Below are 20,618 nucleotides of genomic sequence, written 5' to 3'. Positions count from 1 at the left end.
TCCATGGCCATAGATGATGTGCGAGGTTATGCCCACCATCAGTGAGGCTGAGGGGCCTGGCGGGGGAGGTGGGGGTGGCCGAGGCTCTGGCTCCCCCATGCAGTCAGACTCAGAGGGCCACTTTGAGTCACTGATGGTGTCCATGCTGGAGGAGAGAGACCGTCTCCTTGACACCCTGAGAGAGACTCAGGAGAACTTGGGCCTGACCCAGAGCAAGCTGCATGAGGTCAGCCATGAGAGGGACTCACTGCAGAGACAACTCAACACTGCCTTGCCACAGGTAAGGGAGAGAGACTTACTATTTCTTCAAGAAAACTTATAACTGACCTACTATGGTGTAAAGATACACTCAAAAGGACATTGTAAGGACAAGGCAGGAAAAAGACTTTGACCGCTGCTTAAAGATATCTAACAAGAGTCCTTGTAAATGACCCGATTTTGTTACATTCAAAGTTCCTCGCCAGAGCTCAATGTGTGTGTTCTTGAGACCTAACAAACACGTTGAGTGCATTTCCTACTTCAAAGGTAGGAAATGCACTCAACATATTTACAAAGCTTTTTTTTTTTTCCGAAAGCTGGATTGTTTATATTGGCTTGCAATCACCTTCATCTTCTCTTGGTGGACAAGGGATGAATTTCATTGCTGCTATGATGGCCATGGCTACTGATGCCCCTCTCCTTGACTGTACTGCCCCATGGGCCATTAAGCCTCCATGACCTTGATTCCCTGTCCACGTCCACTTAATCACTGCGCTTTCACACACATATGCGGCAAGGACTGGTTCTCGCACACAAACCCACTGGTGTGCGGACTGAGAGCAGAGTTGCCAACTCTCATGCTTCTGCCGTGAGACTCACGCTTTTGGGTCCTGTCTCCTGCTTCACAAACAAATCTCATCATCAGTCAGTGGTCATGGATACAAAACTCTCAACCAACCTACATACTCAGAAAAGACTTCCAAGCTATGCATAATAGGATGTGAACTGAGTCATTGTTACCTTAATCTCAGTGACGCATTCTGTTATTTGCTCATGTGTTTCCAGTGTCCAGAATCAAAGTGGTGCAGTGATGGATGTTGGTCATATTGTGATGTCATAGATTGGATGATCATAAACTGGTCTTTAGCCTACTTAAGTCAGTGAAGTCATCAAAAACTGTTTGTCTGAAACCTCCATAACATCCAGCAGACCATCAGGGCAGTTTTAATATTCACACAATTGAAAAATACAACAAAAAAAAAGGGCTTTAATGGTATCCAACACTGGTCAAAGTGAATTTGAGAGAACAAATGTCATTTAAAACCTGCAGATTTCAGTACAGACCACAATATTAATTTCTGAGAGTACCCCTGAGTTGTATGAAAAACATTAGGGCAATTTGTGCCATAATTTTCACTGAGTTGTGGTGTGTGGAACAACACGGACATGGTCAATCTGGACGGATTAAAATCATTGGGAATGTCTTGGATTTATGTAAAAACCTGACCTCCCTTGGAAAAACTAATTCATTCTAAATAGGGTTTAGGATAAGGGTTTTCATTTCATATTCTATCCTTATTCATTACAAGCTAGATTGTGAGATTAAACCTACGTCAGCACTCACCATGACTATGACAAGCTTGATAATTAAAGGCCAAGTTCTACATTGCTATCACCTTTGCAAATAAGACCTTAGTCAAGTAAATTCTTTATGAGACAGTACAAGTCTGTTTCATGCCATAAGCAATACCATCCTAGCTTGCTTGACCTACGCTGTCAGGAATCAGGAATCAGTTGCTGCCTGATCAGAGTCAAATGTGTGCGCACAACTCACTCTGATCAGGCAGCAATATGATATGAAAAGTTATTAAAAGAACTTTGATAATCCGAAAAATGTGAAAGTTATTAAATGACAACTTCCTCTAAGTTGCAGTCAAAACAGGAAATGTTGCATATTCTTGTTCCTGCCCGATCTGGGTCAACCATGGATGTGAGTCGCACTTGCATGAGCGTAAACGCCTTACCCAGCTTTATTATATTATGAAAATAAAGAAAGGGTTAGGGTCAGACCAAAATGGTTGCATAGCAATCCTTTTCTTTTTGGAAAGTTCAAGTTCATATTAGACTTGGTCGCATTCGTGTGAGGGTCCACTGACGCTGCGCATCTACACATTGATAGACAAAACTTTTTTTAGGTAGATTTTTTAGCTTGAACACTTGCATGTTAAAAAATCTTTTTTTTCTACATTTCTCATTCAGTCGACTTGGGCTGTGTGCAAAAGTCTTATAATGGCAGAAAAACACTGGTTTTTCTGTCTGTGTGTGTGTGTATCTGTCCGCTGCTGGTCTCTCATACTACAGGGCCTGTCAAACTAATAATTTTTGTGCACAGTTATTACTGTATGATTAAGGACCTCTTGTGGTTGCGATGATTCTAAACCTTTGAAAAACCTGTTTTATACCGCAACTGAGTGCGAAAACCTCAGCTGGTTTTTCACTTAAGTCCGAGCACCGGAGAAGAGGAGCTACGCCTGGCGGGGATGTGCACTCTACTGAGTGCACTCTTCTAGTTTTAAAAGAAATTGTGTTTTATAGACCCATTTAGAATTGTTCGATTCAGGACGTAACCTATTTATTTAGGTTAATAAAACTCTTGGAACTCTAAAAGCCAAACAATTCAATGAACACACTTGGTCAATAGTACACATTATCCACAGAGCCTCTAAAACAGCATTGTCCATAGCTAATTTTGTCTGTTGGAAAGTGTTTCGAGTGGCCGAGCATGCTGTGGAAAATACATGTAGGTGCTTGTGTCATGGTTCTACATTTTTAGTGCTATCAAGGAGCATTAATAGCAGAAAAATATTTGAAGGTTGTAGTGTAGTGTAGCATAAGAAGCCAGCGTTGCCCTTTGATGAGAAGGCTATATGTGAGACATCATATGCTTGCCTGTGTGTATTTGCTGACATTCTGCTAATAAATTAATAATATTTTATTTTATTTTCATTTAACCTTTATTTAACCAGGAGGATCCCGTTGAGATTACAAACCTCTTTTTCAAGGGAAACCTGGCCAAGATAGGCAGCACAGTTACAAAATCACGCAGTTGCAAAATTACACATTTTAAAACACAAACAAAAGACAAAAAATTTAGAAAAAAGTAAATTACAAGCAGATTATAAAAAACAAGTACATGTTGTGAAATCAGCTTCAAGTACTCTCAATTTGGATTTAAAACGGTTCTAAAATGGCTTTAATTATTATCATATATCAAATAGATACACTACCGTTCAAAAGTTTGGGATCACATTGAAATGTCCATATTTTTGAAGGAAAAGCACTGTACTGTTCAATGAAGATAACTTTAAACTAGTCTTAACTTTAAAGAAATACACTCTATACATTGCTAATGTGGTAAATGACTATTCTAGCTGCAAATGTCTGGTTTTTGGTGCAATATCTACATAGGTGTATAGAGGCCCATTTCAAGCAACTATCACTCCAGTGTTCTAATGGTACAATGTGTTTGCTCATTGGCTCAGAAGGCTAATTGATGATTAGAAAACCCTTGTGCAATCATGTTCACACATCCGAAAAAAGTTTAGCTCGTTACAGAAGCTACAAAACTGACCTTCCTTTGAGCAGATTGAGTTTCTGGAGCATCACATTTGTGGGGTCAATTAAACGCTCAAAATGGCCAGAAAAAGAGAACTTTCATCTGAAACTCGACAGTCTATTCTTGTTCTTAGAAATGAAGGCTATTCCATGCGAGAAATTGCTAAGAAATTGAAGATTTCCTACACCGGTGTGTACTACTCCCTTCAGAGGACAGCACAAACAGGCTCTAACCAGAGTAGAAAAAGAAGTGGGAGGCCGCGTTGCACAACTGAGCAAGAAGATAAGTACATTAGAGTCTCTAGTTTGAGAAACAGACGCCTCACAGGTCCCCAACTGGCATCTTCATTAAATAGTACCCGCAAAACACCAGTGTCAACATCTACAGTGAAGAGGCGGCTGCGGGATTCTGGGCTTCAGGGCAGAGTGGCAAAGAAAAAGCCATATCTGAGACTGACCAATACAAGAAAAAGATTAAGATGGGCAAAAGAACACAGACATTGGACAGAGGAAGACTGGAAAAAAGTGTTGTGGACGGATGAATCCAAGTTTGAGGTGTTTGGATCACAAAGAAGAACGTTTGTGAGACGCAGAACAAATGAAAAGATGCTGGAAGAATGCCTGACGCCATCTGTTAAGCATGGTGGAGGTAATGTGATGGTCTGGGGTTGCTTTGGTGCTGGTAAGGTGGGAGATTTGTACAGGGTAAAAGGGATTCTGAATAAGGAAGGCTATCACTCCATTTTGCAACGCCATGCCATACCCAGTGGACAGCGCTTGATTGGAGCCAATTTCATCCTACAACAGGACAATGACCCTAAACACACCTCCAAATTGTGCAAGAACTATTTGGAGCAGAAGCAGGCAGCTGGTATTCTATCGGTAATGGAGTGGCCAGTGCAGTCACCAGATCTGAACCCCATTGAGCTGTTGTGGGAGCAGCTTGACCGTATGGTACGCAAGAAGTGCCCATCCAACCAATCCAACTTGTGGGAGCTGCTTCTGGAAGCGTGGGGTGCAATTTCTCCAGATTACCTCAACAAATTAACAGCTAGAATGCCAAGGGTCTGCAATGCTGTAATTGCTGCAAATGGAGGATTCTTTGACGAAAGCAAAGTTTGATGTAAAAAAAATCTTATTTCAAATACAAATCATTATTTCTAACCTTGTCAATGTCTTGACTCTATTTTCTATTCATTTCACAACATATGGTGGTGAATAAGTGTGACTTTTCATGGAAAACACAAAATTGTTTGGGTGATCCCAAACTTTTGAACGGTAGTGTATATGATAATAATTAAAGATTGTTTTCTTTATTGTTAAATGCTATTCATGTTTTGGGTATGGTGATTTGTGTTGATAGTATTGTATCTAATTGAAAGGTTTTATTTACTCAGTATCGAAAATGTATGTCAGGGCCTCTGAAATGGATTTAGATTGTTCTGCTATGCTTGGATGTGCTTTTAGACTTTTCACTTTGACAATGCAGGTGCTCCTTGCAGGGAAAATGATCGCTACGAAAACCTTAAAAACCATTTGAAAGCAAAGTTCAAGTTCTTTATCAGTATTCTCTGAATTTTATTTTTTTTTGGCTGCAGAATATTCAGTTTTCCATTATGATTGAAAGACGTTTTTTAAGCTTGTAAGGTAGGGCCCTCTAAAAGAATTTTCCGTCCTTCATCAAAAGGTTCATGTGTTGTAGTGTGGGCAGTAATAGTTATTGCACTATCTATCTGCCTTCCTGTTTCTGTTCGGATAATGGCTCAGGTTTCTTTCCTTCTAGGTCTTATGTTTGCAATGAAGGGCTCATATTTCCTGTCTTTAATGATGCATTAGGAGCTAGTGTTCAGTCTTGGCAAAAGAGGAAGCAAAGAGACTTGTAGACCATGACATATAACAGTTTAGATTATGACCGATCAATGAATAAAAAGAAACTAAACTTTCCAAACTAAAACTTTTCCAAATTGATTGAGATATAATCAGAATTGTTTTTGGTGGAAAGCCTTTATCGCTATCAGTGGTAGCCTGGAGGGGATTATGCATTTGGTCGTGTGTGTGTGTGTGTGTGTGTGTGTGTGTGTGTGTGTGTGTGTGTGTGTGTGTGTGTGTGTGTGTGTGTGTGTGTGTGTGTGTGTGTGTGTGTGTGTGTGTGTGTGTGTGTGTGTGTGTGTATGTATGTTTAACTATCGTAATGTGGACCAAATGTCCTCATTAGGATAGAAAAACCAGAAACCACCTACCTTGTGTGGACATTTTAGAGGTCCTCACAAGTAAAAGGGTCTATTTTAGGGTTAGGACTTGGTTTTAGGGTTAGTCATGTAGTTTGCATGGTTAGAGTTAGGGTGTGTGTGTGTGTGTGTGTGTGTGTGTGTGTGTGTGTGTGTGTGTGTGTGTGTGTGTGTGTGCGTCCATGTGCGTGCGCACATGTGCATGCGCGCGTGCGTGTTCACAGCTAATCCCATAGACTACTGGAGCCATCAGTAAAAAATCTTTGTGCACAGTTATGACATGACTATCATGAAGAACCTGTTGTGGTTGCAGTGATTCAAAAACTTTGAAAACGTTTGTTCTCGTTTAGTGTTGGGTATCAACAACTGGTTCCAAATTAGAACCGGTTCCAAAATTCCGATTCCAATGGAGTCATTGAGAAATTTTAATTTTGATTTTGCTTATCGGTTCTCAAAACAAATTACACTCGCGCTAAGTTTCAGTTTCAGTACCAGGACCTAGCTATCTGTCTTTGTGGCTGTGACTATAGTCATGCTAATTGAATGCATGCATGTCTTCTTGTCTCCTAAGCTACACAGTGGTGCGCTTTCTGGACTGGACAACGCTGCGCAAAGCGATACATTTTGTTTTTGTTTTGTGGGAAGATCAATTAAGAGTAGCAAGCACACGAGTCTTGATAGAGCCATGCGCCATCATGGACCGCAGCAAGCTATCAAAAGCGTGGCTTCATTTAAAAAAATGACAGGTTGGCAGAGTACAAGACCTGTGCCAAACTTATTTCGTGCAAGAGAGGATGCATTACTAACATGACGAAACACCTTCGCCAACAATGATGCACAAATCAACGAGTGTACTGTGTTTGATGTTTTGTGCCGGTCTCCCTCTCCCGCACATGCCTTGTCCTCCTCACTCAACCATCAGCCAACAGCCAGCATCTCGTCGCAACCAGGAAAGTAAAAATTAAATGTTTGTCTTATTCTTGACAGTGAGACAGCAATCTAGCTATACTTGATCGAATTGCTAAAACTTGTGTCCAATTTGAAAATACTGTAATGTATTTTTCGTAGATGAACCTTTGCACAGATGTTCCTACTTCTCTCTTGTCAACACCTACATGGGTTGCAGCTCCCCAAACTGGAAATGAATTCGTTTTTAGACTGTTGCTTTGTTGTCATTTAGACGGGTTTCAGTGTTACATTTACAGTACAGTGAATGAAAAAAGACATAGCCATATACACTCACCGGCCACTTTATTAGGCACACTTGTCCAACTGCTCGTTAACACAAATTTCTAATCAGCCAATCACATGGCAGCAACTCAATGCACTTAGGCATGTAGACATGGTCAAGACGATCTGCTGTAGTTCAAACCGAGCATCAGAATGGGGAAGAAAGGTGACTTAAGTGACTTTGAACATGGCATGGTTGTTGGTGCCAGACGGGCTGGTCTGAGTATTTCAGAAACTGCTGATCTACTGGGATTTTCACACACAACCATCTCTAGGGTTTACAGAGAATGGTCCGAAAAAGAGAAAATATCTAGTGAGCGGCAGTTCTGTGGGCGAAAATGCCTTGTTGATGCCAGAGGTCAGAGGAGAATGGCCAGACTGGTTCGAGCTGATAGAAAGGCAACAGTAACTCAAATAATCGCTCATTACAACCGAGGTATGCAGAAGAGCATCTCTGAACGCACAACACGTCGAACCTTGAGGCAGATGGGCTACAACAGCAGAAGACCATACCGGGTGCCACTCCTGTCAGCTAAGAACAGGAAACTGAGGCTACAATTCGCACAGGCTCACCAAAATTGGACAATAGAAGATTGGAAAAACGTTGCCTGGTCTGATGAGTCTCGATTTCTGCTGCGACATTCAGATGGTAGGGTCAGAATTTTGCGTCAACAACATGAAAGCATGGATCCATCCTGCCTTGTATCAACGGTTCAGGCTGGTGGTGGTGGTGTAATGGTGCGGGGAATATTTTCTTGGCACACTTTGGGCCTCTTTAGTACCAATTGAGCATCATGTCAACGCTACAGCCTACCTGAGTATTGTTGCTGACCATGTCCATCCCTTTATGACCACAGTGTTCCCATCTTCTGATGGCTACTTCCAGCAGGATAACGCGCCATGTAATAAAGCTCGAATCATCTCAGACTGGTTTCTTGAACATGACAATGAGTTCACTGTACTCAAATGGCCTCCACAGTCACCAGATCTCAATCCAATAGAGCACCTTTGGGATGTGGTGGACCGGGAGATTCGCATCATGGATGTGCAGCCGACAAATCTGCAGCAACTGCGTGATGCTATCATGTCAATATGGACCAAACTCTCTGAGGAATGTTTCCAGTACCTTTTTGAATCTATGCCACGAAGGATTAAGGCAGTTCTGAAGGCAAAAGGGGGTCCAACCCGGTACTAGCAAGGTGTACCTAATAAAGTGGCCAGTGAGTGTATATATTATTATTTTTTGCCTTGTCTGGTTTTATTTCTTTTGTAAAGCGTGTTGTAACATTGTTTTAGAAACATGCTATATAAATAGGTTATTGTAATAATAATGATGATGATAATGATAATAACTTTGCTGTTTATATGGTTGGGGATACCTGCAGTCAAATGAGACTGATGAAGTCATTGGATGAATGGTGAAATGTTTCTCCTACTAAACCTTGCGTCCAGATGAACTGATTCAGCTTTTCTCGGATTCTACACCTGGATTATTGATTATGCATCAAGACATTGTTCTTGCAGATCACACTGAGTGGAGATGTGTTTTGTGGGTGCAACAGGGTTATAAAATCAGTCTCTTAAATTTCCATCCATTATCCAAGCTGCTTACCCCATCGAGGTTACAGGATGCAGGACCCTATCCCAGCAGTCATTGGGCGGCAGACGGGGAGATGTGCTGGACAGGCCACCAGTCCATCACACGGCCAACACATTCACACCTAGGGACAATTTAATATGGCCAATTCACCTGACCTACATGTCTTTGCAGAAGAGCTGAGGGGGCCATGGGAGTTTGACCAGCCAGTCTACATGTTTTGTGGACTTGGAGAAGGCTTACGACTGTGTACCCTGGGGAACTCTGTTGGGGGTACTGTGGGAGTATGGGGTACTGGGGCAGTTGCTACAAGCCATCCAGTCCTTGTGTAACCAAAAGTGAGAGCTGTGTCTGCATTCTCTGCACAAAGTCAAACAACATTTTCGGTGGGTATCGGACTCCGCCAAGGTTGTCCCTTGTCTCCGATTCTGTTTGTGATACTCATGGACAGGATCTCAAAGCGCAGCCAAGGTGAGGGAACCTCAGAATTGCATCTCTGCTTGTTGCAGATGGTGTGGTTTTGTTGGCTTCATCAGAACGCGACTTCCAGCGTACACTGGAGCGGTTTGCAGCTGAGTGTGAAATGGCCGGGATGAGAGTCAGCACCTCCAAGTCTGAGACCATGGTTCTCTACTGGAAAATGGTGGATTGCTCCGTCTGGGTTGGGGATGAGTTGTTGCCTCAAGTGAAGGAGTTCAAGTATCTCGGGGTCTTGTTCACGAGTGAGGGTAGGATGGAGCGGGAGATTAACAGGCGGCTTCTCTCAAACGTTCTGTGGTTGAGAGAATGTAGTTCCAGGTGTTACCACCCGACCTTGTCGTCTAGGATTAACAGTGTTGTATGTGATATTAAAATATGTTGTACATGATACCACATTTATATTTTTTAGGTGAGCCTTTTCTTAAAATGTGTTTTATCTGTGTCCCATTCCTCAACTTTCGTGCCGGCTTCTGCTGAATTTCCAAACTGGGAGCTCATAGACTCCCATCTACTTCAGGTAATACACTATCAATAAGTACCTCATACAACCCCACTTCAAAAAACCCAAACTATCGCTTTAAAGATAAGAGAAAGGGGAAATAATGACACTAATGTACATTTTTCCATTCCGTTCAGTCAAAGCCTGCTGGGAGCACTCTAGCCAATTTATGTGGAATTATTTTAATATTATAATTATTCAGTTTGATCAAAGTTTACTTTCTGCTGCCCATGCAGTTTAATTCATTCCATTTCATGTTTTGGAAGTTTTTTATCTTTAATTAAAAAATAATTCCACTCATTGTTATCTAGTGCCTTGAACATCATGCACTTTTTTTTCTGTTTTACACAAAATTCAATCAAACATATGTTCATTTAGAGGCAGCTTTTTGTTGGGGTTTGCGTTGCTGTAAATTTTGGCACAACATTTTTTACATTAGTGCAACTGAATATTGGCCCCAAGTATTGACCATTGGTCTCCATAACTTACCAAAGATCGGTATCGGTCCTGAAAAAAACATATCGGTCGACCGCTAGTTTGTAGTGTTACTTTTATGACATAAGGAAAATAACAAATTGATTATTTTCTTAACATATCAACAAGGATACATTGTTTATGAGTGGGACTCTAATAGAAGACTTGCTGAATGACCATTATCATTCACGTTAGCATTAGCACCATTGTATCCTTGCAAACTGCAGTTACCGTCATTCTGTTTACGTAAAACATATTTACAGAATAAAATGGGGTTTTTTTTCCAACTTGAGTGGAAACATAATCAGAGCAGCAGTCTGAAGCATCATTGTGCCAAAAATGTTTAAATTTCCCAACAAATGCACTTGAGTGACAGTTGATTTATTTGAGGCGGGGGCAGGAACTAAACACATGGAAAACACTGTGGTGCAATTTTAAACTGGATGTTTGTAATTCTTTTTGAATTCTGACCTCTTATCTTTGAAATATGTGTAAAATAACAACAAATCAAAGCTAGCAAGACAAAGTAAATCAAAGGAACAGAAAGATAGCAGTGTAGCAGCATGTTTGCCAACATCAGCTATTTTTTGAAAAACCCAGTCAATATTAATAAGAGATAGACCGATATGGTTTTTTCAGGGCCGATACCGATACCGATTATTAGTAGTCAATGAGGGGGATAACCGATATTTGGAGCCGATATTAATTTGCAGTAAAAGGGAAAATATTGCCGTCAAAATTTTGAATAATACAAACTCCAACACTTCACTTCGTTTAAATGCCTTTAAGCATATGTTTATTAAACAGCTTTTCAGATTTGCAACATGTTAAAGGTGTTTTTAAATCTTGGACAATAGACATCTTTGTTTTAAAATTCTAACAAAAAGTGCAGGGAGCTCCCAGGCTCAGCAGCATGTCATATAAAGTTAAATGAAAACTTAAACAAATAAATAGCTCCCTAAAGTTGTCTACAGTAAATAAAGTTGTCCAAAATTTCAATATAACTAAAATATTAATCTTTCACTTATCTTTGTTTTAAGTTCAAACAAAAACAAAAAGTGCAGGGAGTTCCCAGGGTCAGCAGAATCTCTTATAAAGTTAACTGAAAATTTAAATAAATAGTTCCCTGGAGTTTTATAAAGTAAATAAAACAGATTTAAATAAAAATTTGCACAGAAATGTGAGTCTAAAATCAATTAGTAGTCCCAATTGAGCAGCACCAGATTGTGGTGCAAAAAGCAGAGTTGTTCAGCGTGCTCTCCAGTGAGACGGCTTCTTTTGCTCTCATAAATTGCAGAGACTTCACTGAAGACGCGCTCACTTGGGACTGATAAGGGTGGTGCACAAAGAAAATTTCTTGCTTGTTTCGCAAGTAGCTTGAAGCGCCCATCATTGTCTCCACCACTGGAGTGGGTCCCCTTTATGACTGTCGATCACTGGCTCCTTGAGGTACAGATGTAGCTCATCCTCAACGCAGCTACTGGCCAGCAGGTCACCAGTGTGATGTGCCAGCAGAGAACTGAAGATCTCATCAACACGGCTGCGGAAGGATGTGTGTTCTCTCCGTTGCCTTTTGTGGGTGTTTCCGTCATTCTCGTGTGTCCCATATGCAGCTGCCTGCTCCTCCATACTGGCTCCTTCTGTGGCAGCCTGCTCCTCCATAATGGCTCCTTCTGTGGCAGCATGCTCCTCTCGAGTGGTCTGTTGTGTGGCAGCGTCCTCTTCCTCTTTCAACCATCCTTTGGCCTTGCTCAATGTTGTGGCAGAGGAGAATGCATGACTCTTATAACAAGGATCTAAGAGACAGGCCAGCACCAGTTTTTGTGTCTTCTACTTTTGAGAAACGCTTGTCGAGGCTCTCCCTCATGGCTTGCCTGAGCGTTCTGATGCCTTTTGTGGAGAGCCCCTCATCATCTTGAAGAAGCATCCTCAGCACAGTCAGGCATGGAATAATGCAGGATGCTGATGAGTTGCTGTGGCTCACCTGAAGTGTCACTTCCTCTATTGTGAGAAGAGTTTCAATTAAATTGGACACAAGGTCCCACTGGTGAGCATTAGGACCTGCAAATCCTCCATGTTCACCACAGTAGATGGTAAGCGCATGCTTTTGCTCCAGCATTCTTTGCAGCATGTGGAGCGTTGAGTTCCACCTCGTTGGAACAGCCTGGATTATGTTGTGCTCTGGCAGGCCAAGTTCCCTCTGAATGACTCGCAAACGCTGTTTGGCCAGAATGGAGTGGTGGAAATGTGTGGCACACTTCTTAAGCATTGCAATGACATCTGTGACGGCTCTTTGACTTGCCAGACCGTCATTCACCACAAGTTGCAAGGTGTGCGCCGTGCAGCTGAGGTCTGGGAGTTCAGCTAGCCTCGTTCCCTTCACAATATTGGCTCCGCTGTCTCGAAGCACTAGTGCTACACGGTCTTTGCTTATCTTCCAGTCCTCAAGCATATTGAGGAATGTCTCTTTCAGGTATTCCCCAGTGTGGGACCCATGCATCGCTCTTGTATTTAAGATGACCTGCTTTCTTGTCCATTCAGTGTTGATGAAATGGCATGTCAGGCTCATGAGAGACTCTGTCACACCAGACCAGCAGTCTGTGGTGAAGGAGAGAAAGTAGCCAGCATTCTCTGGTTGAATCAGCGCTTTGATCTTGTCCACAATCTTGTGGTGAACTTCTTGCAGCTTCTCAGTTCGGTAATACTTGTCACTTTTCAGTGCATATCGTGGCTCTGCTGCAGCCATGAGGCGCTTAAAGCCAACATCAGACACCACCGAGAACGGTTGGTTGTCAGTGACTATCATCTCTAGGACTAGTTTGTCCGTTAGTTTCGACCTGTCATCTGAGTTTGTCCACTTTCTTTGTTTCTGAAACATGTCCTCTATTGTTGGCTGAGATGAAGTTGCCTCATCCTGATGAGATTCAGATTCCCGTTTCTTCTGTGCTGTTTCATACAACTCAGGGTGATGAATCCTAAGATGGGACCACAGGTTTGAAGTATTTTTGTTTTTCCCAGTTGTTGCTCCCATGCTGACACCTTCATTGCATGTATTACAGACTGCCTTCCCTGGTGTTGGTTGAGTGTAATACTTCCATACTGCACTTTTAAACTGAAGTCTATCCATCTGCAATAAGGGTTTAAAAAAAAGAGAGTTAAAAGTGGGGCCACATGCTGACATATGCTCAACTCATCATGCTTCATTTATTACAACATTTGGGAAGCCTGTAGTTGATTTTATTATGTAAATGTTACATTTTAACAACGTGATAGCAGGGACCCTGTCATTCAAAACTAGGCTGCTACATTAATAATGATTAATGTAACTATATCTGAAAAAATAGTGCAATAGCAATAGGAGAGACTATTCATCCCTGAACACCATGCAGTTCATGTAGGCTTTATGATGCAGTTACATTATGTCTTAAACAGCAATATCCTGCTCCTTTCTACAAGAAACTATCAAAGACAGCTTAATCTAACAATATGTCATTTTCTGCTGCTTGGGATCTCTCAATCAACACAGAAAAAGGTAAAGTAAAATAACTTGGTAGTTAAACAGCCATTATTGCCTTAGTTTTCTCTCCGACAGACGGTGCTTTGCTTACTTTTATCACTATTTCCCTATCAATATTATCAGCAACCTTGTTTCAAGTGATTAAACCGTTAAAAACACTAAATAGCCTACAGCATCTTCACTTTAATAATCAGTTTATCATAGGAACAGACAGCTGCCGCTAACGTATTTGGCCTCACAGTAACGTTAGTAGTAGTGAATTGTAGAGTTTCTCATGTGGCTTCCACACAAACACACTATTCTCTACCATAACAGACATTCTCCCCATTCATAGTATTCCATGACGTCACTCAAAACGAACCGCGGCCAGTATAACAGCACATCGAGTGTGATATTACTTTTATACAATATTCTACAAGCGCCATTTATTAGTTAACAGTAATAAGCGACAACATATAATGATTAGCTAGTTTATTTAATCATTTACTCCGCCAACAAAAATACTGCTGCATAGCACTAATTTTGCACTGTTGGTGCATTTCTAACGTTAGCTTTTGAACGCTGGTATCTTCTTGCTGTTTCTGTCCCTGTTGGTTAGCTAGCTGGCTGGTTAACGTTAGCGCTAATGCTCCAGCTAGCATTCGCTAATTTACGTTAGCAGAGAGCGATCATTATCTTAAATGCATTTGCTATGGCAATGGCTGTATGTTTACTAGCAGCGTGGCCAGTGTACTCATTTAAGATAACGTAAGGATATCTCTCTGCTAATGAAAATTAGCGAACGCTAGTTGCAGCATTGGCACTAAAGTTAACCAGCCAGCTAGCTAACTAGCCGGCTTATGGCTTGTTACCCTGCTATACTAACGTGACAATAACGTTTAACGTTAGTTGTCAACACTGGCATTAATCCATTTGATCTGGCTAGATTATAAACTCAATGAAGGTGCTCAGAACACACTCTGCTGCTTTGTGAAGGCAGGAAAATTTTCCGGTTTATTCTGGCTAGCCTCCTGGCTTGGATAAGGAGATAGCGGACCGATGGGCTAACGTTACGCTAAAAGCTAATCAGCCTTCACCTCAACATGCTTCCCTGCAATAAAACTGGACTGAATTGAGTTCATTAGGTTTTTACTCTCTCTCTCACACACACACACAGACTTCTACTATCACGGACTATTTCCATATCGATATTATCAGCAACCTTGTTTCAAGTGATTAACAGGCATGTCTGGAGGGACTGCGAGCGAGCAGAGCTGCCGCTTATGTTTATATAACGTTAATGGGCTCACAGTAATGTTACTAGTAGTTGTGAGTTGTAGAGGACTGGGATGTTTATTACAATTTCGGGAGAGTCTGCTGCCTTAACTTACCTTCGAAACATATATCTGCTCTCCGAGTCCGGACCTTCTCCAGATTGGGCAAAACTTTTTCTCCTCTCCCCCGTGTGTGAGCACTGTGCATGCACAGCTATCACTGCTGATTGGCTGTTACCCGTGCCGTGGCTCTGCGTGTAACCAATCAGATAGTGCTGTGGGTGGGACAATGCTGGAGAGACAGAGTAGTGACAGCAGACAGAGAGGCGCGCCTGCATCAGAGCTAAAATAACCCCGTTTTAAATTGATCTCTTATCGGCTGTTGGATTTAAAAAAAAGGCCGACGCCGATATGCGTCAAAATGCCAAATATCGGCGCCGATAATAGGCCCGTTCGATAATCGGTCTATCCCTAATATTAATTTTGATTGCTGAATAGTTTGCTAAACACTTTGAGTGTAAGCCAAGTCTTTGGGGGACAAGGTGTCAAACAACAGCCAAAAGAATTCTGCTGTATGATGTCATCTATCCATCCATCCATTATCCAAACTGCTTATCCTATTCTCAGGGTCGCGGGGATGCTGGAGCCTTTCCCAGCAGTCATTGGGTGGCAGGCGGGGAGACACCCTGGACAGGCTGCCAGGATCAATTTAAGGCAAAAAGAAACAAACTATAAATGAGAAATCAAAACTTGAAGCAAAAAAAAAAAAAGAAGCTGTAAATGAGGAATGGAAACCATAAATGAGAAAAGCAAACCACAAATGAGAAATGAGAGTTACATGCGAGAGTGCAGTCACAGAAAAAAAAAAGAGAACATAAAGTAAGAGGTTCCTACTCCAGGCATTTGATTCTCTGCCATCCACATATTTTTACTGCTGAACCAGAGGAGCTGGGTGGTTCTTGAGCCTGCTGTTGACATGTGTCAATCACTTGCTTATAAGACCCAATAAGCCCACCCCCTACATCAAAACGGGGCCAAAATGTGAGTGAAAATCCTCAAACTAAGAGTGATGGTACAAGAAACATGTAAAGGAAGGCAAAGGATCTGACAGCGAAGATAGATAATAAAACCAGGACAACTGATTTGTGTGTGTGTGTGTGTGTGCGCGCGTGCACGTGTGTGTGTGTGTACGTGCATGCTTGTGTGTGTAGGTGATCTGTTCCAGTATCATTCAATATTATTATGCTTCAGGAAAGCAGAGGAGGTCCACTAATATCAAAGCTGTGGGTATTGATTTCATAGCCACAAAAGGTTCGTATCAGCTTATAAATTCACATTTAAACAGTTGTTTCAAATGTTATAGTTTTAGCTTTGTATGGAATTGTAAACTAACTGTGTGGAAGGCATTTCTTCTGTTATCTACCGATGTTATCAGTCTGAAACTACCTCACCTTTGGCCAAATAGCTTTGGGGTTGAGAAACTTCTTAAACAATGTTTCCTGTGCTTGCTATCAGGAAATCATTTCTTGTTTTTTTGTCTGGAAACAGTGTTTATGTAACTACTCAGTGCTAGAATGCACTGGCATGTAAGGGTTACAAACAAATAGAAATGTCAGAATGGGGCTGATATTTATATGAAGTGCTTAATTAGAGCATGCTTGGAACAATGTTAGGGTTTGGATCAAATACTGCTGGAGACGTATGGACAGAACATGTTGAAATAAGTATTCACTCAACACTGCTGCAAAAGAATAGGGACATCATCGCTTAAGTTTGTATTTCAGGCTTGTTTGGGAATGCACATCCTTAGTTTTGACTAGGACTGTCAAATAGTGCTTAGGTATAAGACTTGTAATTGGAAAATCATGTTTTTTAATCTCATTACCATGCATAATGCTTATTAAAACCAATGAGATGGATTTTTGTCAGAAGCTCAGTTTTTAATGTTTTTAATGTTTCACTTTTCATGGCTGGGCTATCTTTTTTTGGTTGCTTGCTAGACCAGACCTGCCTTTTTTTTCAAATTTTCTTTTTTTTACTTACCCTACTTGATTGCAAAGTAGTTTTATCTTTGGTGGCTATTTATCAATTTAAGCCTCCTGCACACTTGGACGCCTGAACCAGTCTTTGCTGACACCATCTGAAAGAATAGTCTTGGCAATTGGTATTCAGGAATCAGGAACACTTTGTCATTTCACCTCTTATACTTGTGCACATGAAATGGAATGAAATGCCTTTTCCCCCAGCCCACAGCAGTGCAACATACAGACAAAAACACATTCAAGAACTACAAGAACACATATTCAAACTAACACATGTATCCAAACTAAACCAAAAAAGAAGAAAAAAAATCACTGTCCAGGGGAACGAATGCCAGCCAGGACGACTGTCCGAACTGCCAGTCTGCATGGGCTAGCACTTAGCCTAGCCTGCCCCGATTATGCGTCCTGTCAGACCGCCTTCCGTGTTTCCTCCTCCGGTGCAGCTCCAGGCAGAGGCCGTGGTCCCTGTGGCAACCAAATGAAGCAGACCAAGCCCTCCCATCCGATCCAGCGCCAGCTCTACCAGCCAGACACCCTTGACACACTCCACACGACGACATCAAAAACACCACTGTCAACGCCAGGTGAGGCCACCGCCAGACCGCCCTCGGTGTTATCAGAACTGCCGGTCTGCATGGGCGAGCAGGTAGCTTAGCCTACCCCGCTTCCACGTCCTGTCAGACCGCCCTTGGTGTTACCTCCTCGGGTACAGCGCCAAGCAAGGCCGTGGTCTGTGGGCCCACAGCGTACCAGACCAAGCTCTCGCAGCCGATCCCACGCCAGCGCTCCCAGCCAACAAACGAAGACAAGAATCTAGATGCAGACATGGACAAAGACACTGTATCAACGGTACTGGGTGAGGCTGCTGCAAATGTGAATTCGCGCGGCCATCTTCCCACACCAGTACTGGGTGAGACTGCTGCAAACATGAATTCGCACCACCATCTTCTCACACCGGCGGTGCGATGATGTGAGTATTGCCTGCTGTGTTGATCATATTCACACTAGATAGCAGGGATCAGATTGAGGGTTTCATACATGAAGGCTCATTAGCCCAGTTCCTCATTTACAACAGTCACTCTGCTCTAAACTCAAGAAAAGCAAACATTAAAGAATTGCACATGGAGAAAGACATTTCTAGAGAGATTTCTTTGCCACAGCAAAGATTGTATACTCTATAGAAAGAGTGAAAGCAGCTCAGCAAGAGCCGTTGTCTTGTCCGTTGTTGTTAAATATGTTTTTGTGTGCCAGTAAAAGTAGTTGTTGATAAAGTGACTGCTCGTAATGCCTGTTCTATGTTCCAAAACTTCAGTCCCATTGGCTGTTGCCAGAGCTGCTCTCTGATTTCAGTCTTTGTCCCATTCCCACTACGGGCAACGTCGTGGCAAAATTAAACATGTTTTAAAAAATGGGCTGCTAAAACTGGTCTATACTTAACAGAGGAACAGCAAACTCTTGAGCCCTTTCATGCCAGAGGACAATCAGTTGCTGCTTTTGTCTTTAATCCATCTTTGTCGCAACCCGGCAACATTTGAAATCTATGAATCCTGCAATCTAGAAATAACTGCATAGTATATGGCAATGTACCCCATGAATGTGTGCTGAGCAGGTAATCAAAGGAATTCCTGGTTGCTGATCTCACTTGCCTCCACATTACTTTTCCCCATGTAGTTTTCAGCTGCCTCACTGTCATCCATTGCTAGGTGGCGCATTGGTGCTGATGCGGGTTGTAGTAGCTTTGAGTCTTGGTGAGACTCGGGTACTGAATTCTCTATGTGCTCATGCTCAGCATATTCACTCTTTTGGCTTACATGATCTGGTTCTCCAAATTCATTCACAGCAGCTGCTTTCAGAATTTTAGCTTCAGCGATGGCAGCTGCAGCTGCGCTCTCTAGCTGCAGTGTGTACAGATTGGCTTGTAGCTCAGCTTTCTTCCTAGCAGCCTCATTGCAGCCTTTTGTTGTTCCTCCTCAATGTATGCTTGCACCTTAATCATGTCTGCTTCTTTGTGCAAATGATGCTTGCACACACGGAGCCTCCGCCTTTGCATGTGCTCTGGCTGCAATGGCACTGGCTGAGGAAAACTGACTGATACGTGAGGTGCTGGAGCATTGTGATCGTGTCTCAAACGTTTCTTCTTTACTATCCATTGCGTTGACCTCAGCTGTAGGGGCAGGAGAATGCTGTGTGTTTCCACGAAGATCCACTTTTCTGTAGGTAACCTGTCAGGCATCTGTCTTTTCGCTATTGAAAAAACTGATGCCTGGCGGGTTTCTTTTTTTGTCTACCTGTGTTGTAATCTTTGATTCTGTAGAGTTTGATGAGTTTTTGAAATCCTTTATTTCCCTATTGCTTTGGTATATGTGTGTTGTATTTTTGGATGTTTTTTTTATAGAATAAAAGAGAAAAAAAAGATTATATATAATTTTTAAAATGACTGGGATTTCACTACTACCTAAAACGACCATGGGTGGTCAAAATGAATGCCGATTTTTAAACTCCATATTCTGTCAAGATAAATACCCAATTGAGGTATTAATGCATTGCATATGTTAGTATGTCTGTTAAGAAACGATTGACACAAAAATTAACATTTTAACAACTATAATACTATTTTTTAAACAATTTAAACTTCTGAGAGACATGGTCGAATTTGAATAGCAAAATTGAAAAAGTGAAAATATTACCTGAAAAACAAAACGGCAAACAAATATTGCTAATTTAACAAACATAACAAGGCCTATAAAATGTGAAATGTAAAAAAAGTACTGAAAATAAATATTGAAACAGTCCCAAACAACGACCCGAACTTAAAAACTAGAATGATCATGGGCGGTCAAAATGACTGCCGGTTTCTAAACTCCACATTTTGTCAAGATAAATACCAATTGAGATATTAATGCATTGCATATGTTAGTATGTCAGTTAAGAAACGACTGACACCAAAATTAACAATTTAACAACTTTAATAGTAAATTACAAACAAACCTGAAAAAAACCTGAAAAACAAAAGGGAAAACACATATTGCTAATCTACAAAAAATAACAAGGCCTATAAAAAGTTAAATGGAAAAAAAGCTGAAAAAACCCCACCTTGAAACAGTCCCCAACAATGTCATTCCCACCACATGCATGCACCCCAACATGAATTGGAAAGCTCCTCCACTACCACAACTAGGGGTAACAGTCAATGCAAACCCCACCTCTCATATGCTCACATTTGCCACACGGGTTTTTGGCATTTACAGCAGATTTTTAAAGTTTTGTTCTGTTTGTAGCCTCCCCGAACCTGGCACTGCCTCAGTCTCGTTGTCCGCTGCGGTGTTGTGGTCATCAGCTGCTGACTGGGCCCTTGTGCCAACTTCCCCTTCATAAACTCCACTCTCAATTCCTCCGCCAGTAGAAGCAGGAACTTCTTCCGGGTTATGTTGGCATCGATGGACTCCTTGTAGAGGATGTGGGCATTGATTCCAGCCAGGCCCAAGATGGTGTGGAACACCGCTACTGGCCATCTGCGTGTACTACTTTTCACCGAGTACATGCGTACCATCTGATCCAAGATGTCCATGCTGTACTTGTTGTTGTTATTATAGTACGTGACAGACTCCGACTTTGACTTCGGCCCATCCATGATGCCCACGGTTGTGTGCACGGAGCTCAATATGCACACATTCTTTTTTGGCCTCCCCTGGTAGATGGTGAGC

The 20,618-nt window shown here is 41.8% G+C and overlaps 1 protein-coding gene across 3 annotated transcripts in view; it reads left to right on the top strand.

The window, feature by feature from the left end:
• ppfia1 (PTPRF interacting protein alpha 1) overlaps nt 1-20,618 on the top strand; it is a 100,427-nt gene that overhangs the window by 11,266 nt on the left and 68,543 nt on the right. For all 3 annotated transcript variants that reach the window (XM_056279457.1, XM_056279456.1, XM_056279455.1), the window contains exon 3: nt 14-280. In XM_056279457.1, coding sequence (XP_056135432.1) covers nt 14-280 — 267 coding nt within the window. The remainder of the gene's footprint in view (nt 1-13; nt 281-20,618) is intronic.

Source organism: Lampris incognitus, chromosome 4 (assembly GCF_029633865.1).
Source record: "Lampris incognitus isolate fLamInc1 chromosome 4, fLamInc1.hap2, whole genome shotgun sequence".
Classification (NCBI taxonomy): domain Eukaryota; kingdom Metazoa; phylum Chordata; class Actinopteri; order Lampriformes; family Lampridae; genus Lampris; species Lampris incognitus.
This window is presented reverse-complemented; position numbering and strand designations above follow the sequence as displayed.